Source organism: Lipophrys pholis (genome assembly GCF_963383615.2).
Source record: "Lipophrys pholis genome assembly, chromosome: 5".
NCBI lineage: Eukaryota > Metazoa > Chordata > Actinopteri > Blenniiformes > Blenniidae > Lipophrys > Lipophrys pholis.
The window spans coordinates 6,508,253-6,527,920 of NC_137628.1; the positions used below are offsets into that span (position 1 = coordinate 6,508,253).

Below are 19,668 nucleotides of genomic sequence, written 5' to 3' on the forward strand. Positions count from 1 at the left end.
TGCATACATAAGAAAACACAACGGCATCGAGCAAAGTGAAACATTGTCCTCAATCATGATGTTTTTCTGTTTTTTTTTTTTAATTCTTTCACATTGTTTATAATAAAGGGAAGTCACCGTCCCTCATGCCATGAGGTTCAAGAGCAATTAAATACAAACAACAAATACATTCATGGTGAGGAGAAGTCTCTCCCCGAGAGCATTCTGTCACAACTGAAATGTTTCGGAGCAAGAATCTGTGTAAAAACCGTAAACAGATTTACATTCAAGCGACGCCTTTAATTCCTGTTTCTCCTCCTCCAGATTCAAGTTTCGGCAGATTTCCTTCGAAGCAGATTTTGGCAGTATGCAGTTGAAGACACTGTTGTTAGATAGACGTGGTTTGACCCAGTTGGATAGAAAAAAAAACAAAAAAAAAACACCCCACTTCCTGCAGTGAAAGTGCACATCTACATTTCAATAAGTAATCCTGCAAGGCAAAGCTAATATTTTTTGACTTCATCCCAGCCCGGAGATAATCTCACCAGAGAGAAACACTTTGTGTAGAGATCAGTGAGAAGTCTTGAGGATTTCCACACTCTTCCGGTATCTGTGGTTTCTCTTTGGCCATAACCGCACTGACAGACCTCACGCTAGACTCGTGTGGAAAAAGAAAAACAAACAAACAGAAAAAAAAATAAAATCTGCTTCCTAACAATAAACAAAGCCCACCTCTGTGAATAAGCCGATTATCCAATCAAGTCACTGCGGTGAAGCACAAACAGCCCCGAGGTCTCGGTGAGAGACAGTGCTATGCTAATCTCTCCGGCTCCCACGCTCCCCTGCACTCTCTGCACAGAAACCTCCCATCATCCAACAGGACGTCTTCACCCGTGTCTCCCTCTTTATTTCCTTTCCCCTGCGAGGGGGGGCAAACGCCGACAGCTCCCCGTGATAATCTCATCGTCTCCCTCGCTTCGGGACTAAATCAGAGCTTCCTACGCTCTCGCCCTCGAGGCCCCGCCGGCTACCAAGAGGAGAAAAACGGCCGCTTGCAGTGGAAGGTCTGCGTGAAGGCGTTCCCCAGCGTGACCACGCGGCCCTGGCCGCCCGAGCGGCTGCGCTCCACCACCACCCGGGGCATCTGCACCAGCTGGATGGGGCTCTTGCCGTCCTTCAGCGCCTGCGTCAGGTTCAACACCTGAGGACAGGCACAAACAGGACGCGTTAAAAACTAAAGACACACATTCAGCACAATCAAGGTATTTTCTCTGCATTCAGAAACGGGAACAAAACAGAAAGAAACAAGGAATGCACTGACAAAAATGTTTTTTTGTAAATGAGACACATGAATAGTTTGTTCATCTGTATTGTGAATAACAGGAAATGTATCTTTATAATCTGCCTGGAGGGGATTATTGTGTCCAGAGTTGGAAAAGTTTCAGTATTTTGGGTCAACCTGAGTTAAATTAATTTCAGGTCGCTGTTGATTATGACACTCATTGATCGGACAATTTTAAACTCATCAGTTCACGTTTATAAAGTTTCCGATATTTGGTCTACATGAAGCAAGCAGTACAAACGGCCATGTTTTCATTTCAGAGTATGCAGCTTTATCATTTTAAAGTTTAATTACCAGACAAAGAAATTAAGTAAAGAAACACGAGAACTGGACTGATGTAGATCAGGAACAGGAGCCGAACACAAGCACATATTACACTGCTTTTAATAATAACTTGTTTTTTGTAGAGTTAAGCAAACCTTTTTGTGGAAAATTAACTTTACACCCCTGATCAAATTAAATTAAGAGGCCATGACATTGTAAATGACCCTTTAACTTAAAAAAAGGCAGTGAAAGCTCCATTTACCTCGGATTATTTTAATTATTCCATGCAATGTTAATTAGATTACAATCATACAAAAAACTCTGAAACTCTTATATAGATTCCCTCCACCATCCAATGAAACCATATTTTCCTTTATTAAATAAAGATAAAGAATAAACACAATAAGGGGCTTCACTGTGATGTTTTTGGAGACATTCTGAACTTTTTACATCATATTTTGTAAATCTACAGGTACATATTGACATTAGTATTTACTACAATGTTTGTATATCCTAATGTGTTTGTAGGAGTTTGTTAAGAGGATTTAAGAAGTGACTCAAGGCTGTTTACCATTATTCTGTCCCTGTCAAACAGTCTAAAAACTGATTGCTGATTTGGTTTAAGGACTTTTTCATCTGCTTGTTGGTAAAAAAAAAAGGCTGCACACACCAAATGAAAGGTCGTGTAAAAGAGGGGAAACTGGTTTACAAGTGAGACTATAACAGCAGAACTGGAAAGGTGAGGAGCAGCCGTACTCATGGTACAATACTCGCCCAGTCATTGGAGAGAAAAGCCACTATTACATAAATGTAAAGTGAGATTATAAACAGCAGAGATCAAAAACAAACTGATCAGAGGTTGAACGCGTTGCTACTTTTAATACAAAATCAAAGTATGTCGATAAAGTTAACAAATCGATAGATTTGTATATAAAAAACAAACAAACAGTTAAAGCTCCAACTAGTCGTCACTGTTGATTCTGTTTGAATATCCAGCTAAGTAAAAAAAGCACTACCACCGCGGTGAATTTCACGAGAAGGACAAACGGGAGCGACCAGAAGAGAAACACTGGAAAGGTGAGGCTGATGATTTGCGAGGCGAAGGAACACACACAGGACAAGAGCGAAGCAGACAGAAGGAAGAGCGGGCAGAAAGAACAACCGAGAGAAAAGAGGAGGCAGAAACACTCACCTGTCCTCTCATAACGGACATCTGTCGCTCAAACATTGTCTTGTCGAAGCCTTTATCTGTCTGAGGGTAAAAAAAAACTGGAGTCATCTATGAATTCAAATCTTAGCTCTGTCTGTTCTGCGTTTATAGAACCGCAACAACGCAAATAGAGCGGAGCTGTTCAGACGCCACGTGCATGCGCCAGTCACTTTGCTACTGTCATGTGATCGGAGGAAACTCGGGCCTTGTTTACACGACAATCGTTTTTTGTGTTTTCGTTTCAGACAATATTCTGGAAACGCGGAGATGGCAGAAATGCTGAAAACAACGTAGTTTTCAAGTTGGGCCACTAGTGGGTGCTGCTGTTTGTTTTTCTAATGACGTCACACACACATGCATGCATGCAGAGCACAATACACTATAAACAATAACAATGGCGAGAACGTGGCCATCCGATGGACAAACGACCTTGTTATTACAAGTGACTCTACCAAGTCCCAGGAGAACATGGACTGGGAGTCGTGACACTCTGGAGGAGACGTCCTTCTTAATGCTCATCAACTGAGCATGTGAAGAACAACTATTTATTCCAACCATGGTGCGCATGCGCACTAGCAACGTTTCTGCCGTCTGCGCGGAGACGTGTCCCGAGTGTTTCCAGACAGCGTCATTTTTACGTGTTTACACAGCGACACAAGTCAGAGCATTGTTGTCGTGTAAACGGACCCCCAAAATGAAAGAAAGGTTTTTCATTTTCACTTCAAAAACAATGTCGTCTACACAGGCTTAGATTTGTGCCTACGTTATTCTTCAATGAGAAAGTCTTTTTCCCCTCAGTGCAGACAGGACGGCACCGTGTCTCCACAGCCTTTCTAACACTGTAGCAGCACTGTAGTAGAGCTCAAACAAAACATAACAGGACCTGGGCAGGAGCTGATTGATGAAAATGAACCTGTGAGTCTATACTGAGGGCAAAAAAAAGCCCTATAGACTACTCTGTCATGGCAAACGAACAAAATCCACGAAAAGGTGTTAAATCAAACCTATAATACAAAGAAAAAAAAAGAAAAAGCTGTGATGAGTACCTTGAACATCTCGTAGAGGTCCTCGCAGAGGTCCTGGACGAAGTTCATGTCGGAGAGGCGGGACAGCACCAGCTCTCTGGTCTCCTGAGAGAAGGCCACTTTAGCCTGAGGGAGCCAGGCCCAATGGAACGGATCTGATGGAGGAACATAAGAGGACAGTGTGTTTTCTCTGGCAGTACATATGATCATAATAAACTGCACCTCTGCATTATGATCACTGCATTCCAACTAAAATTGTATTGATCAACCACAACTGCAGTTTATATTGCTTTTACGAAAACGACGACGTAGATTTAAGTGATATATTACCGTTTTGTGCTCCTGCTGCATAACAGGATGATTATAAAATGTGAATTTTGAATATTGGAGCCGATTTTGGCCCACGGGCCTTATATGTTTGACACCCCTGTTTCAGGCGATGAAATAAAAAAACCACTTTTGATATTAAAATGTCACATTTGCCACCTTGATCTGCACGATGTCAGTCGTTTTGAAAGAAAGTAATAAATGCATGTTTTTTTTTCCAACTGTGGAAGGAAGGAAAAGAACATGCAGACACACAGGAAGGTTCTGAAAGCCAAACCCAGGTAACCGGAGTGCTGAACTCACAGGCTCGCCATTCATCCGGGTGTTTAAAGGGGAAGGCCAGGCCGTTGTCGATGGCTGCGATCTTCATGCAGGAGTCCGGACAGCTTCCTGGCCACTCTGCATCCTGCGGCGAACACACAGCGGCATTAAGGAGCGGAATTATTAATGACTCGCGGTCGGGCTGATCATTGATCATCATTGTAAACACTGATCGATTGCACAGACGGACTACTTTTGGAATCCATCAATGCTCCGCAAACAACGATGAATGGACACGCGGTCATAGTTCAGCTGCTGCTTTCGCCAGTCAGGTCACCAGAGTACTGGTTTGTTCTGCAGCTGCAGAACCAACCTATTGTTTGCCGGTGCGTGCCTTGTTTATGAATGAGCCACGGAGCATTAAGTGTGTGTGTGTGTGTGTATGTGTGTGTGTGTGTGTGATACACAGGAAAGCAAAAACAACCACATTAAAACTAACAAGCTGTGTCCCCATGACGCAGTTAATAATGGATATTCACATCAACAGTGAAGCAGGATGATTTTGTTTTGGCAACAGTGATCACGCCTTAAGTATATAAAGATTTAACTACATTTAACCACACCTTTTCTCCTCCTCCTCCTCCTCCTCCTCCTCCATCTCCTGGCTTCTCGTACTTGATCAACCAGTTGTCGTTCCCTCGATCTGCAAAGGAAGAAAACATCAAATAAGAAATGCGCCCAGCCGTTTTCACACGCGCTTCATCCGTGTTGCTGGGGCCTGGAGTCGATCTCATCTGAATGTAGAGGAAACACGGTGTACAAATTGCACCAGTCCGATAAAACAGCGATCCTGTTCACATGAGCATGAAGCCTGAGAACAATAAACTCCTCGGATACGGATAAATGTGCATGCACTTTAGAAATGCAACAAAACAAAGGCCCAAAAAAGACTGTCCTATCTGAGGAAACTTTATAAGTTGCAGATCGATTCTATCTTATAGATCACATATTAAATCTTTGCTGGCTTTTTCTCTTCTTTGCTGGTTTGGTAACATCAGCACAAGGTCTAAAAATTAGGACTAAATTGTGGGATGTCAACATTAACTGATCAGCACAACAGGCACATAATCAGGAAGGCGAATGCCACCGCTTCCATCATGCTGAGTTTCAGTTTATGCCTTATGGCTTCCGGCTCAAGACTTCAACAGGTCTCAGCACTCTTTCCAGTCCAAGATGGCTGTTACCATTCTACCCTTGCTTTGTTTGGTTTTTGCACGCCTTCGTGTTTCTTTGTACCACCGCCTGTCGGGCGAACGTCACCGTTCGCCGACGAGGCCTTGTTATTTATTCTAATCGTCATCTGAAGGCATCCCTGAAGGCATTTCCCTTCTGAACTCAGCACAGGGACGGAGGAGTTTGATTATGATGCCTCACACAGGTTGGCAGGAATTTATCATCTGCACTGATGGCACTTTAACAATCTTGATTTTATAGCTGTTGGAACCTAGTTTTGTTTATTTTACCTTCGACTGGGTCGCTGCTGAGTTTGTTTCAGCACAGTATTATCTCTCTCTCTCGTATGTCTAAATATTGTATGACATGTATGTCCATTCTTTATGTTTGCAACACTAATTGCACTGCGGGGACACAAATACAAAACTGAACTAAACCCTACAAATGTCAGTCTCTTATCAGAGTAAATACAAAAGCAGTGACATCACCGTCTGCTCTTGTTTTGTTGGATATGGTGACGCCTACAGTCTTATCGTCAAGGTTTTTATTTTTTTTCTTACATTAGTGGTCCTTTCTATATTTTCTACAGCTCACCATCATGTTTGTTGTCGTTCCCTTTTGTCACTTTTGTTTGACTAAATGAATCAGTGGGTTTACATACTACATACATACTGCAATGATCTCATAATTCCAGAAATCCGATAATGATCACATCTTTTTGTTTGCATGTAAATGAGCTCATTACGCCTGACAACCCTGATTAATATACAAGTTTGACGTTTGCTGCTAAAATAGCCGTGACCTTTGGTCTGTCAGACCTCTGGTGGGCTGCTGTGGTATCTGGCGCCAAGATGTTGGCAGGAGATGATTGAAGCGCTGTAATTTGCATGACGGTGCCAATATTATACCGCGTGCATTGATGGGCTTTGGATGCTGATCACTCTGACCAGTGAAGACCCCAGGAAGACCCCCCCCAAGAGCTGAGAAAGGTGCAGAATATGCAACCCATCCAAGAGAGCCAAAGGAATTCAGCAGCAACAGTTAAACCGACCAGTTTGGAGTGAATTCGGGTCGCCAGCGCGCCCCTCACCTGTGTTTCGGATCACGTAGTCTAAGACCACCAGCCGCTCGAACTGCGACTGCAGCTGCTTCCTGATGTTCTCCGGCAGCGGCTCGGCTTCAAAGCGCCGCAGCCAGTGGTCGGCTTCACGGTAGCCTTCCACAAACAGCTGGAAGGAGCCCACCTGGAAAGACACATAAATCACTGTGAGTTTGCTTAAAAACTAGAATTACTGTTTGATTACAGCTCTCAGAGCGAGGCGCAATTTTACTGTTTGAAAGGCCTGCTGATAGAGGCAGAGCTTTAAAGGCGCTTCCACTGAATCTGACCTATTTATTTGGACGCAAATCGTCTTCCAGGAAACACAAAAAGCGCGCGGCACAATTCTTTTTACTGTCGTCCACCAAGGCCACAGCTATTCTGAGACAAAACCACACGCACGTCCTTGAGATGAAACAGCAGCAGCTGGGGTGCGTGCGTGCGTGCGTGCGTGCGTGCGTGCGTGCGTGCGTGCGTGCGTGCGTGTGTAAACTAAAATCACAATACATGCTGTTTGAGTGGGTCGTTGCACGTTTAATTCTTAAATACTGTGGTATTGACAGAGAGCAGCACTTTACATTCAAACACCAAAGAGAAAAAAACAATAATTTTCACATCAGGAAAATGTGAAAGAGAAGAAGGAATAAAAGATTTTCGCTCGACTGTGTTCCAAAGAATGATATTAAATGGTTTTTTTCATTTATTGCGTGTTACAGTGTTGTGCCACCAGTTTTTTTTAGATTATCATTTCTAAAACCTTTTGTATTAATGCTTGCAATTTAATTTCTAACAAATAAGTCACGTAAACATTAAATGTAATAAAGCTAATAATGTAATAATTGTAACCATTTTAAATGTAATGAAGCCAATAATGGATATGCTTCCAATTGTATAATTGGATATTTGAGCTATTCAATATGGTCAGTTGGGGTTGGTGGTGGTGGGGTGTGTGTGTGTGTGTGTGTGTGTGTGTGTGTGTGTGTGTGTGTGTGTGTGTGTGTGTGTGTGTGTGTATGTGTGCGTGTGTGTGTGTGTGTGCGTGTGTGTGTTTTATTTCTCTTTTTAAAGTATGTGAAGCACTTTGTGCTACAATTGTATGAAAAGTGCTAAACAAATAGAGTTTGATTTGATTATTGTAATAACTGCAAACCTTCATACAATAACTGTAGCCAATGATGAAATAATACACAAGACTGTATTGCTGTACTGTAATGATACAACCCTCTCGCTCAATCTTGTACTACTGTACTCATTTAACAGGTTATTGGCTTGGATTACATTTAAAATGGCAAAAAATATGCAATTACTGACAGTTATTACTTTATTGGCAATTAACACATTCGTGCTTGCTACAGGTGTTCATGAAATTAATGGTCAACTTGACAAAATGGCTCCTACGTTTTTCATTCCCTGTGGCCAATACTACCACTTTTGTACATTTGAACTAGTGGTAGAAAACAAAAATATAAAGATGATATGTATTTAAATGGGATTGTTGAGTTTCTCCTAGACAGTGTTGTATGTGGTGCTATATAAATAAAGTCAAATTAAATCGAATGGTTTAAATTCTACTTTAAGAAATGAATTGATGGTTGTTTGGAAAACGAATGGAGTTATTTATAGCTTTGTAAAGCTGAACTGAATTATGATTAATCATTCACGTAACACCTGAGAGCAGAGCTGTCCACTTCAGCCAGAAAACTCTGAATAAACCCAGAATTCTGTGCATTGAATTGATCATTTAATTCGATGCCAAACTGTGTGCTTATCATGAATTAGTTAGAAATGCCACTTTTTGAATCGATTCATTCCACCAAAACATACATACGTGCTCCCTTTTAAGTGAAATACTTGCGTCTTAAATGCTTTTAATAATAGTATTTCTTCTAATTTAATCAGTCGCTGTACCTTTTATTGACCTTTGTTCATTTTCGCTTGTGTTTTTATCTAATCTTGTGCCGTAAATCTTGTTCCACGTGAGGTGACGGACTGACGCCAGTGACCTGCGTGGTGAAGAGGTCGCCGTTACCTTGGGGGGCAGGCCCACTCTGTGGAAACGTCGTCCCACTTTGGGGACTTTTTCTAAGGCGTACTTCTTCCCTCTGGACTTCGCTCTGTCGAAGGCGTTGTAGTGGAACGTCTCACTGGCCAAATACACCACCTGAGAAACAAAACAGCAAATATTTACATGAGCCTTGTGAACGATCACACCAACGCGACAAACAAACTTTGTGTTTCACTGTATGAATTAGGATGTTTACAGAGTGACCAATATTTTGGATATAATTAAGCCTGCACACAAACACACCTTGGTTTTGGGAACGACTCCAAGGCAGAGTTTGGTGTCGACCAGCGAGGCCGCGGCCTCCGACAGGTAACCCTGGTTTGGTAGCAAACATCCTCGCCCGAAACAGCACGGACAACACAGCTGAGGAGGAACACAAGGATTTGGATTGTCAACATTCCTTCCTATCGTCTTACAGAAGTACTTTCCATGAGCTCGGGCAATAAAGTTTCATTTCATTGGAAACAAAGTCGGTTGATGGGCTCCCACGGCTGTTTTCGGATACCTTGTGAAAGTATTTGGTCCACTTTGGGTTCAGGTGACCGTACGGTTCCTCTGACTTTGGCTTGAAAACTCCAATGATTTTCTTCAGCGGGGAAAAAGAAAAACATGGCAGACAATATGAATTTGAGTATTGACATTTTAGATTGAAGAAAAACAGCACGTTTCTGAGGCACATTTATGAAAAAGTAACTTAACTTGATGATGACATGCAGCTGACCAGTTACAGATTGGTCATCATGAGACCATCATTTACTGCATTATTCAGCGAGTCTCCACAGAATAATGAAGCTGGTTGACTCATCTCAGGAAGCACAAATAACCTCGATACCACCTTTTTTATTTAACCAGAAATCACTCAAACTTTAAAAATCATGTTCCTCTTTTGTTGTCACCTCTTTGTTAATTCATGTTCCTGCTTCACGTTACTGTCTAGATAGAGCAGCTCAGGCTGGTTTAATCCAAAAACGGTTGGAAAATATTTGGATCAGTGTGATAACTGCAAATAATATATGTAGCACAACAAGGATATTGTATGTTATCCCCCTCCCCCCTCCCCCCTCCTCCCTCCTCCCTCAACCTTTTTCTCTCTTTTCTCTTCTCTCTCTCTTTGAGCGTTCCCCCCCGGTCGTGTACGGCAGCCATGCCATCTTCTGACGGAGAAGGCAACAGGAGGAGACTCCAGGTCTCTCCCTGTTGCAAGACCAAAATCTGTTCTGACTCCGAAGGCTCTCAATCACATCATATTGTTGGCCCAAGCTGCCGAACAGGACAAGGGCAAAAAGAATTATAAAAAAAAAAAAAAAAAAAAAAAAAAAAAAAAAAAACGTTTTCTTAATCGACTCCTTGTTTTTGATCAAGACTAATACGTTTTTTTGGTGCTACGTGCTTCTGAACTGTTTTCAGTGGGATCCTCCGACCTCAGCTCACCCCTTTTGTGTCTTTGACGAAGTAGCTCCCGCTGGATCCCTGGGAAATCCTCTCTGGACAGACGCCGCTCTCGATGGCTTGCTCCGCCCTTTGGATGATGTCTGCAAACTCGGGATCGTCGGGGAAATGGTTGAAGTCCCCACCGTTGGTTCCTAGCAGGCAAACAATTGTGTATTTATTCTATTACAACGGTGTGAATTTTGTTCACAATGATCTTTAATGTTTCACAGTCACGTTGCCTGCTTTTTAAATTGATTTATGATTAATTTGCTGCCAATACTAAAACACATTCTGAGATCAAAGTTGTGAGTTTTCCTCAAGCCCAGAAGTTCCCAACCTGAGGTCTGGGACCCCATCAAGAAGACGCCAGAGACTGGTTGAGGCCTGGTGTTTTATCTGCTCTGACGTTATAAGAAAAACGTCAAAGAAATCTAGAATAAAAGACTTTCCGTAACAGTCGTGGGGCAAAAGAAACCAGGACCGCTATAGTGGGGATGAAGCATATAGTATTGCCAAATTGTGGTCATTATTTAAACAATTCTTGTTAAAAAGATGATTTTTCATCAGCTTCTCTTCCCTCTCTGCATCTGTCAAGTTCTTGTAATGTTCACACAACCTTCCCTTGACTTCAAAAACCTTTTCAATATGGCCGCGAGGTGTTAGTTAAGCATGCAATAGGTGATAGTGTTATCAAGGATTGTCATTGTGATATAATTAGACATGCTTGTGCCTTGTTCTTCAAAATAACTTGGTCCTCTCTGTGATCTTATATTGATCACTTCTGCAGTTCCCACAAACTGTATTTGAGATGTGGAGCATTTGTTCTTTAAGTTATTTTTCCTTGAATTTATAGTGCTGTTGCACCAGATATAATATAATGTTGAACTAATGAAGCGAAACGCGATCTGTAAGACTTACTGTGCGTAAGACTTCATCCGATTGTCCAAACATGGTCAAATGCATGAAAACATGATTTATTGCAGTTCAGATTTTTCGCAAAATGTATAGAACGTATATAGCCAACTTTAATACAAGGCAACCCATTTGTATTGCATGCAAAATTTACTTTTTTTCCTTTACTGACTTGGTAGTTTTATAGTTTAGACTCACGGTAATAACAATCCAACTTGGTCGTCTGTCCATACGAATGTCCACATACTCACTGTTCTTATGTTTAAAGAGTATTGTTCTCTGCAATCATGTGGTTTCATTACAACAACAACCAACAGCACCCGTTAGTGTTCCAATATGCTAACTACGTCGGTTTAGGCTGAGTGGACATTGTTTTGAAAAGGATGCTGTGTAAACGCAAAACTTCTCTGAAATGAAAACAAAACAAAAAAAAAAAAGCATTTTTCACTAGAAATGTTGTGTAAATGGGATCTTAGAGGCAATCTAAGGGGAATCCAGAGGGGAAAAAAGTGCAGTAACCACCGATCAAACTGTCTCACCATTTATTAGCCTTCCGTCTGTCATCATACTAACTGTTGTAATTACACGGTGGGTCAAATACAGGTTGTTCATCTATCACAGGATCATTTTATCAAACATCTATTAAAACCTTCAATTATGAGCCTGTGGCATAAGACCCAAACAAAGAGAAAATACCAACGCACCTTTAACCAGATACTCAGTTTCTGTTCAATTAGTTATTTTTCTAATTCCTTGCAGATTAACCAGATTTCGCTAAAAGTGAGCGATATCTGGTGGGCATAATGTGCTAATTACTCCTTTGATGAAGGTCGAGTCACGTGATTGAGCATCTTCTCCAGAGCAGTCACCTGACGGAGACACTGCAGACACTCTATCAGTTATGGTGGGATGCGGGGGGGGGTAAGGGAAACCGGACAAAAGGCACGGGTAGACTATTAACATGCCACTTGTCACAGAGAGATAAGGAGAAACAAAGATATCTTTAAAGCTAATTGACTTGAAGGAGCAAACCGAGAAGCAAATTAAAAAGAGAACAGACGGAATTAACGGATAAAGATATGGAAATATGACAGAAGAGGAATGAATTAATTCGTAAGTCGATGCTTGTCAGTAGTATCCTGATTATGTAGCCGACCGAGACGTGCACATTTAATAAAACGTCTCTGAATTATCTTCTATGGTTAGAGGTCAAACAGAGTCTGATGTTTCAGGGAGGATCATACATACTTATATTTACTACATTCTTTGTTTTAACTTTTATTTTCTACGCATGAATAAGCTAAAATAGTACCACTGACGTCTTCAGAGAGCCGCAAAGCTTGTGGAGTAGAAACATTGTGCTCCATTCGATAACAGACCCACACAGTTTGGACCAGAGTCTCTCAGCACGCGTCCTTGAGTAGATCTGAATGCCTGAAGGCTGCAACACATCTGATCTGAATGGTACAGTCCTCATGAAGCTTTCCAGAGGTTTCAAAATAACCTTCTAAACCCACTTCATCCAAAGGTCTCTGATCGTGGTAACATGGAAATGTCACAAACACCGCAAGCTTGCATGCCAGGCCACTAGTTGGTGCTGTGTTTTCTTCAATGCAACCACCAATAACAGCACAATCTGAGAACTCAAGCTTCTTTAGCCATTGTTTACAACGTTTTCAAGTGAAAATACAAAAACCTTTGTTGCATTTTGGGTGTCTGTTCACATGACAACTTTTAGAAAATGCTCCATTTCAATGGAAATTGGGGAAAACGCTGTCTGTTATGTAAACAAACAAAGCCATTTTCCTGAACATGTGTTGTCGTATAAACAGGGTCAACGTTTATGGGGAGCTGGAGCCCTTCCCATCTGCCATGGGGTAGAATTCTGAGACAGATGAGCTCGTTTAAACCAAATTAATCCACACCACATTTCCTCATTTACAGCTGGATTAACTAATTCAATTCTAACTCTATAATTTCAACATAACTCCATATGCGTGTGTCTATTGTCCACAATAAGATGCAATCACTTCATCCACTAGAATGTTAGCCTCAGGCTTTTGGAAACAAAAATCACAGCAAGAAAATATTAAGTGTCTTTTATTGCCAGCTTTAACAACACCATGACTGAGTCACTTTGATAGAGAGCTGTACAGGAGTGGAGATTTTCATGTTTGATTGCTGGTAGGATTGAGTTACAAATGTCGGTCTCTGGAGTTTTATGCAGCATCAACCTCACCCTCACATTGTGAACAAAAATTTTATGTATCAATAGAACCAAAGCAAATAAAAATAAGTGCCTGTTAAAACAAAAACTCAAGTATGACGTTTGAAAGTTTCACTTGAGAAGTCCAAAAGATGGACTTTTCCTCCAGGAAGAGCTGATAAAGAGCTGATTTGGTGTGTAAATTAGGGAGGAATAGGAAACCCCTTGATTGTATATAGAGAATATGAAGGCTGGTCTTATCTAAAGGAAAATCCTAAACGTGCTCCTGGAGAAAAGGGACACATATGTGGGCCAACAAGGCGTTGACAATGGCAAGTAGATCAACATTCGTACGGGCAGACGACCATGTTGGATTGTTATTAGTGACTGTCAACTGTAAAACTATTACGTCCCAGGAGAATATGGACTGGGAGTCATGACACTCAAGCAAACATTGTTGTTATGGTCTATCTACTCGAAGAACTATTTACTACAGTCGTGATGTACATGCACAGTACGAGCGTCTTTGTGTGCATTTTCAAATAGTTGCATTTTTCCTGTTTCTGCAACGACGGAGCTGGAGCTGGTTTTGGAAAAGTTCCACCTTGGGAGCCATTCTCAAAAACTTTCAGCGACACCAAGTACCGTCGTCGTGTCAACAGACTCCCAAACATAATGAAAGTTTTACGTTTACACTTGAAAACGTCCTATAAACGGGGCCTTAGAGGAGGTTAGACCAGAGAGTTTTCACTTTACACTAGACTGTATGCACTTTGTTTTAAGCTATAATTAAATCAAGCGCGTACGTGACTCGAGCAAGAGTTACTTTGAGATTACCAATGTGTGCAAAAGGATCTGTTACATAAACCGACTTGATAAAAAAGCTCCTGAAACTCTGAAGTAAACAAAAAAAGTCAACGCAGACCAAGTGGTAGACTATGACGACATTCTGCAGTCGTAGTATTTTATTTCTATCACTTAATGTCCCAACGATAAATTCCACGTGCTTATCTCGCTCTCTTTTATCATGACGGATGCGTTATTTCACGGCAGTGCACTTGCGATAAAATGACATTGTGTGCAACTGCAGGCCTCTTCTATCTCCCTCTTTCCATTACTCTCAGTCACAACATGTAAAAAGAAGCTGTTAGAGTAAATATTTCTTCTGCCCCAAACTCCCCCTCCCACCGCACGCTGTGCTGGACTACAGAGTGCCTGTGTTTCTGCGCGCTCGGTGGCCTTATGCATATTTAATATCCGTCTCTCAGACGTCCCGGTCAGTTAATGGGACCTGCAGAGCTCTTTCACAGCGGGACTGTAGCTCGCTGGAAGCTCCAGAGACGTGCAGGCCTGCAGTGCACGCAGTGTGCGACATGTCACAACGCCGCACGCTTAAAAAGGGGCACAGCCAAGATGAATCAAGATGCCGAACCGTAAACTGGATGTTTTGCTCTTTGCTTTCACTTGAAACACAATCAAATATCTTGCCTCGGGCTTATAAAATGGTTTCAAATGTATAGAAATGAAATCAGCTCAGATTTGAGTGCAACTGTAAATCATAAATAACCTTGTTTGTTGCCTCGGGCTGCCATGGGCGATAAACACACATGCTATGTACATTATTCCAATTGTACTTAAATTCTTCTTCAGCAAGCTTGTGAGCAACAGTGCGTTGTAAGATTTACCTGGAAGAACATCTATTGGTGACTGGGTAGGCATTTTTAATCACACAAAGTACCGGCTCTTCAGATCCTACGAGTACCCGTTTGTAGAGCAATTTGGTGAATTCAGACCTGAGCACTATTATTCTCAAAAGCCACGGGAAAAAATGGGACGCAAACACCGGCGAGTCCGGGTTAGGTGTTTCGACCGACGGCCGAGATTCCCCAGCTCTGACAGAACATGGCTGAACAACAAGACAAACAGGAATAAATAACCAAGTTATCAAACGCTGAAAAATGGTGTTGCAGAGGGGAAAAAAAAAAAAAGGTGGGCGGTGTGAGTGGGAGCGCTGTTAAATCCAGCTAGCTGTGAAGTCAGTCAGTCCTGCTTCCATGGCGACTAGATCACCTTTCCTTTGTTTTCCTCCGTGTCAGCATTTTTCTTTTTAAAGTCCGAAACAAACGTGTCGGCGGAAAGACGCAGGAGAGACAACAGCATTGCTGGAGGAGTATCAAGTTTACAGAAACACGTGAACCTGCTCAAGTACGAAGGCCGGAATACAGGAAGCTTGAGATAGAAAGGCGTGCTGGAGCCGGAGTTAGCGCTCTCGCTGAGGCCTTTGTTGTGTGGCGTTTGCATGTTCTCCCTATGGTGTGCATGGGATTCCTCTGGTACGTCCTTCCCCACAGTCTGAACACATGCATGAAAGGTTACTTTGTGAGCCGAGGTGTGAGTGTGTGTGTGGTTGTCTGTTTCTGGGTGTTTGCTCTGTGATGAACCGGCAACCTGTTCCTGGTGTATCCTGCCCCCGCCCATAGTGAGCTGGGATCGGCTCCAGCGCCCTGCGACCCTGAACAGGATTAAGCAATTTAGACGATGGATGGAGGATGGGGCTTTCGAACGAAAGTGTTTGAATCTAGTGTCTGTGTGGAGTTTTTGTTAATCTGGATTATCCGGTTTCTTTCCCCTTTTTCCAACAGCTCCTAAAGGTGTTTTGTGATAGATGATCACAGTGACCTGTCCAGGGAGGATCACGCGTTTTATTTAGTTCCTGCTCTCCTGCAAACTCTGTATGAAGTTAGACTAGATGGAGTCATGTTTGCCCTCATTGACTATTTTCTTTCTTCTTTTCTATATTTTTGAAATTCAATTGGGTCCTCTTGTCCTTATGCTCGGCGATGTTTGGTTATACGGAAAAAAATTCTAAATAATATATATATTAAAAAAAAAAAAAAAAAAAAAAAAGAATAGATGGAAAAGTAAAAGTAATATGTCAATGGTGGCATTTTAAACTGTTTGGTGCATGCTCAGCTTCAGTGATTGGGTCAAAGTACCTGCTGATCTCACACATGAGTGATATAGTGAGCTGTCTGGAGAGGGTACAAACTCTAAATGTGTCCAAGCACATCCACACAACGTGTCCACTGAGTGTCCAGATTAAACAGGAGGTACTTTCTCACAGATTTTTGACACCCTATCCAATGTAACCGGAGTGGCTCTTCAGCCGGACTCTTTAGTTGCTCTATTTGGAGTTTTGCCACCCTCACTGTCCACACCCGTTAGAATTGTCATTGCTTTTACTGGGAGACTCATTTTGATTAATTGGAAATCGAAAGTACCTCCTTCACATTGATGCTTTGGAAAAATAATAATCATACTATCTTTATGTGACGATACCAGCGAATTCTGGAAAATCTGGGGTCGATTCCCAGAGATGGTTAAAAGGACGAATCGCCTGCTGAGTGTTGTTAGGAGTACTAATGCTGTGCGGCTGCAATGGCAGCAGATTCTTATAATCGAGTTCTAATGTTGTCTGGCTGTGAGCTATACATTTATTGATTTCACTTTCATATATTTATATTTAATTTCTTTATGTGTTTTTTTCTTTTATTCTTTTTTATTTTCTTGTCACTAATATTGTTGTTGATATGATTGCCATTGTTACCTTCGCCAAAGAAAGTTGGGTGACCAACGAAGTTGGCCCGAGAAGGTTATAGGTTATGTGTTCATCTGCATATATTTATTGGTATGTATTTATGGATGTATGCATGTATGTATTTTACAACCTTTCGTAAAAACTCCTCACACGAATTGCATGAAATTTTCAGGGATGATTCGTCATCACCCAGGGACAAATTTATTAGATTTTGGGACGTTAAGGGATGACCGTTTCAGAATAAATCCTAAAAAAACCTGCAAATTTTTTTCCATACAAAGCAGATGAGAGGCACATGGAGGAGATCAACAGAGATCAGCTCTACCAGGGCCATTTTAGTTCTTCTCTAATTCCATTTTATTTTTTTTTTCATATTCAATAGTTAATATGTTTAATTGTTTTAGTTAAGGTGGTTGAGGGGTTCTGTTAAGCTGATTTACTTATCCATTTAATAATATCACTTCCATATATTTCTATTTAACTTTTACAGTTTTTCTTTGATTTATATTGTTTAAATCATTAATGTTGTTATTAATATGATTGCTATTGCTTTAAAAAAATATATACTATTATCAATTATTTGTTTTTTTCTAAAGTTGAGAGACTCCGTCTGTTGGGCAATTTGTGACTAATGCTGTTCATCATTTTTATTATCTTGATTATTAACAGTTTTACTTTCAAATGTGTGATTGTGTCCCTCTGAAAAACCCCAATAAAGTAAGTTTGCAAAACAAAAGAAAAACAAATAGGGACTTTTGTGCTTCTCTAAAGCAACAAGTTCATGCACTAGTGAAAACCAAGAGGCTCCAGGGACTGCGGATTGTACTTTCTTACATGTAATCGGTTTGCATTCACAGTAACCAGCTGTTTTGGATCAGAGGCGTCAAAAGACGTACCGGGTTCCCTGACCTACCTGCTTTATCCGCACCTGCTATTATAAGATCCCGGAAGCCCTGATCCGAAATAATTACCTGGGGAGGGCAGATTGTCTTTATCCGAGGAGGAGCTGTGCCGGTTCCGCCGGCTGCGCTTCTCTCGGGCTCCCCGAGGAGACGCCGAGCTTCCCGCTAAGCACGGCAGCAGCAGCGTCTCTTCCCCGGAGCCGTCCGTCTCCAGCTCGGTCAGGACGCTCTCACACGAACCCGAGATACGCACGGCGAGTCCGGGGTTCAGCCCCAAGCCTGTCCGGTTCCTGTCGAACAGCGCCATGGGACGTTCTGCGGAGGGGAGGCTGGGCTCCGGGACGAGAGCCGGTGTCGCCTCGGCGTCTGTTGCGGGCTCCGAGACGCTCTCCGCCTGGTCACATTCTGACATCATCGTCGCTCACTTTTCAGTACCTGCAGTTCATTAAATGACACTGACGTCCTTTCCAGGTGTTAGCGTTCCATTTTGAAGCCTCTCCCTGATATTCAGGAGTTTGAACCTTTGAAAATGAATTCTTATTATATTTTAAAACCTCCGATCTAATCGATGCGTCCACATAATCCTCCCCGCTTCCTGCTTCTCATCCGGCGCATGCGCACAGCACCAGCGGCAAGATTGTGATGCCTTCACAGACACTCGGAGAGCCAAATTTCAAAACTTGAAAACGACGCATTAGAGAGAACAGTAAATAATATTGTTATTTTAAATATTTTATTAATATTGTCATTTAGACCACATTTAACAATTAGGATTAGGGCCTCCTAAAAACAAAAAGTGTCTCAAAAAACAATTCTTGCTTAAAAGTTCAGGGAGTAAAGAGAGAATTCTCAGAATAAAGTCATATTTCTGATTTTAATGTCAGAATAAAAAAATCAAAAATACTTTTTTTGAGTGGTCCTATTCCTCTTTCGAAGATATTTATGTTAGGCTTCTTTTTCCCCAAAATTTTCAATTCAATTATTTTTTTTTATTTTGGTTTTATCAGAAATGTCAAATTAATATTATTTTAAGCCTATAAATACCAGTTTGAAGAAATGATAGAATAGAATAGAACTGCTTTATTATTCTCTTTCTTTACAGCGTTGCTTCACACAGAATAGAATAAATAGAATAAATAGTCTTACAAAATCTTAGAAGGCAAAGTAACAATTAGAAGTAAAATATTAAATATTAACATGTGATAGGCTTAATTGTGATTACTATGAACATGGAAAGAATGGAAATGACTGAAAAACAATTAACGTATATAATATAAAGAAGTGTTATACAGTTACGGTTATACAGCCACATGAAGGAAGGAAGGAAGGAAGGAAGGAAGGAAGGAAGGAAGGAAGGAAGGAAGGAAGGAAGGAAGGAAGGAAGGAAGGAAGGAAGGATCTGCTTGGCCTAGTGGAGCACTCAGATGGGATGAGTCTGTTGCTGAAGGTGCTCCTGCTATTGACCAGGACATCATGAGGAGGTGAGAGACATCAGTAATATTTTGTTCTGGTATGAATGTTCATTATGAATGTAAATGCTGATCACAATTCAAAGCACAGATAGTGTTACTACAGTTGTAATAGTGGTTTTCTCAAGAAGAAATTACCTTCATTTGATATACAGGTCTTTAATGAAGAAACAATTGATTTGAGTTGAACCTCTGACATTACATATTGCACAGTTATATTAGGAGACTGAAAAAAATTGGTTTCATGAAAATGATGTCATCATATGACTTAAGAGGTGTGCAGATATTCAATCTGAAGATTAAATATACACCAAACTCATCTTTAGTCAATACAAAAAAACAGTA

At 41.3% G+C, this 19,668-nt stretch overlaps 1 protein-coding gene across 1 annotated transcript; it reads right to left on the bottom strand.

Moving 5' to 3' along the window:
* Positions 1-23: 23 nt before the first annotated feature.
* Positions 24-18,469, bottom strand: pi4k2b (phosphatidylinositol 4-kinase type 2 beta). The gene is made up of 11 exons (XM_080464114.1): positions 17,924-18,469; positions 10,237-10,388; positions 9,311-9,391; positions 9,049-9,168; positions 8,770-8,901; positions 6,732-6,885; positions 5,032-5,111; positions 4,451-4,553; positions 3,842-3,975; positions 2,778-2,837; positions 24-1,180 (listed from the first exon to the last, which is right to left on the bottom strand). The coding sequence occupies exons 1-11, from the start codon at positions 18,267-18,269 to the stop codon at positions 1,007-1,009; spliced, it is 1,536 nt and encodes a 511-aa protein (XP_080320240.1). The 5' UTR covers positions 18,270-18,469; the 3' UTR covers positions 24-1,006.
* Between the last annotated feature and the right edge of the window lie 1,199 nt (positions 18,470-19,668).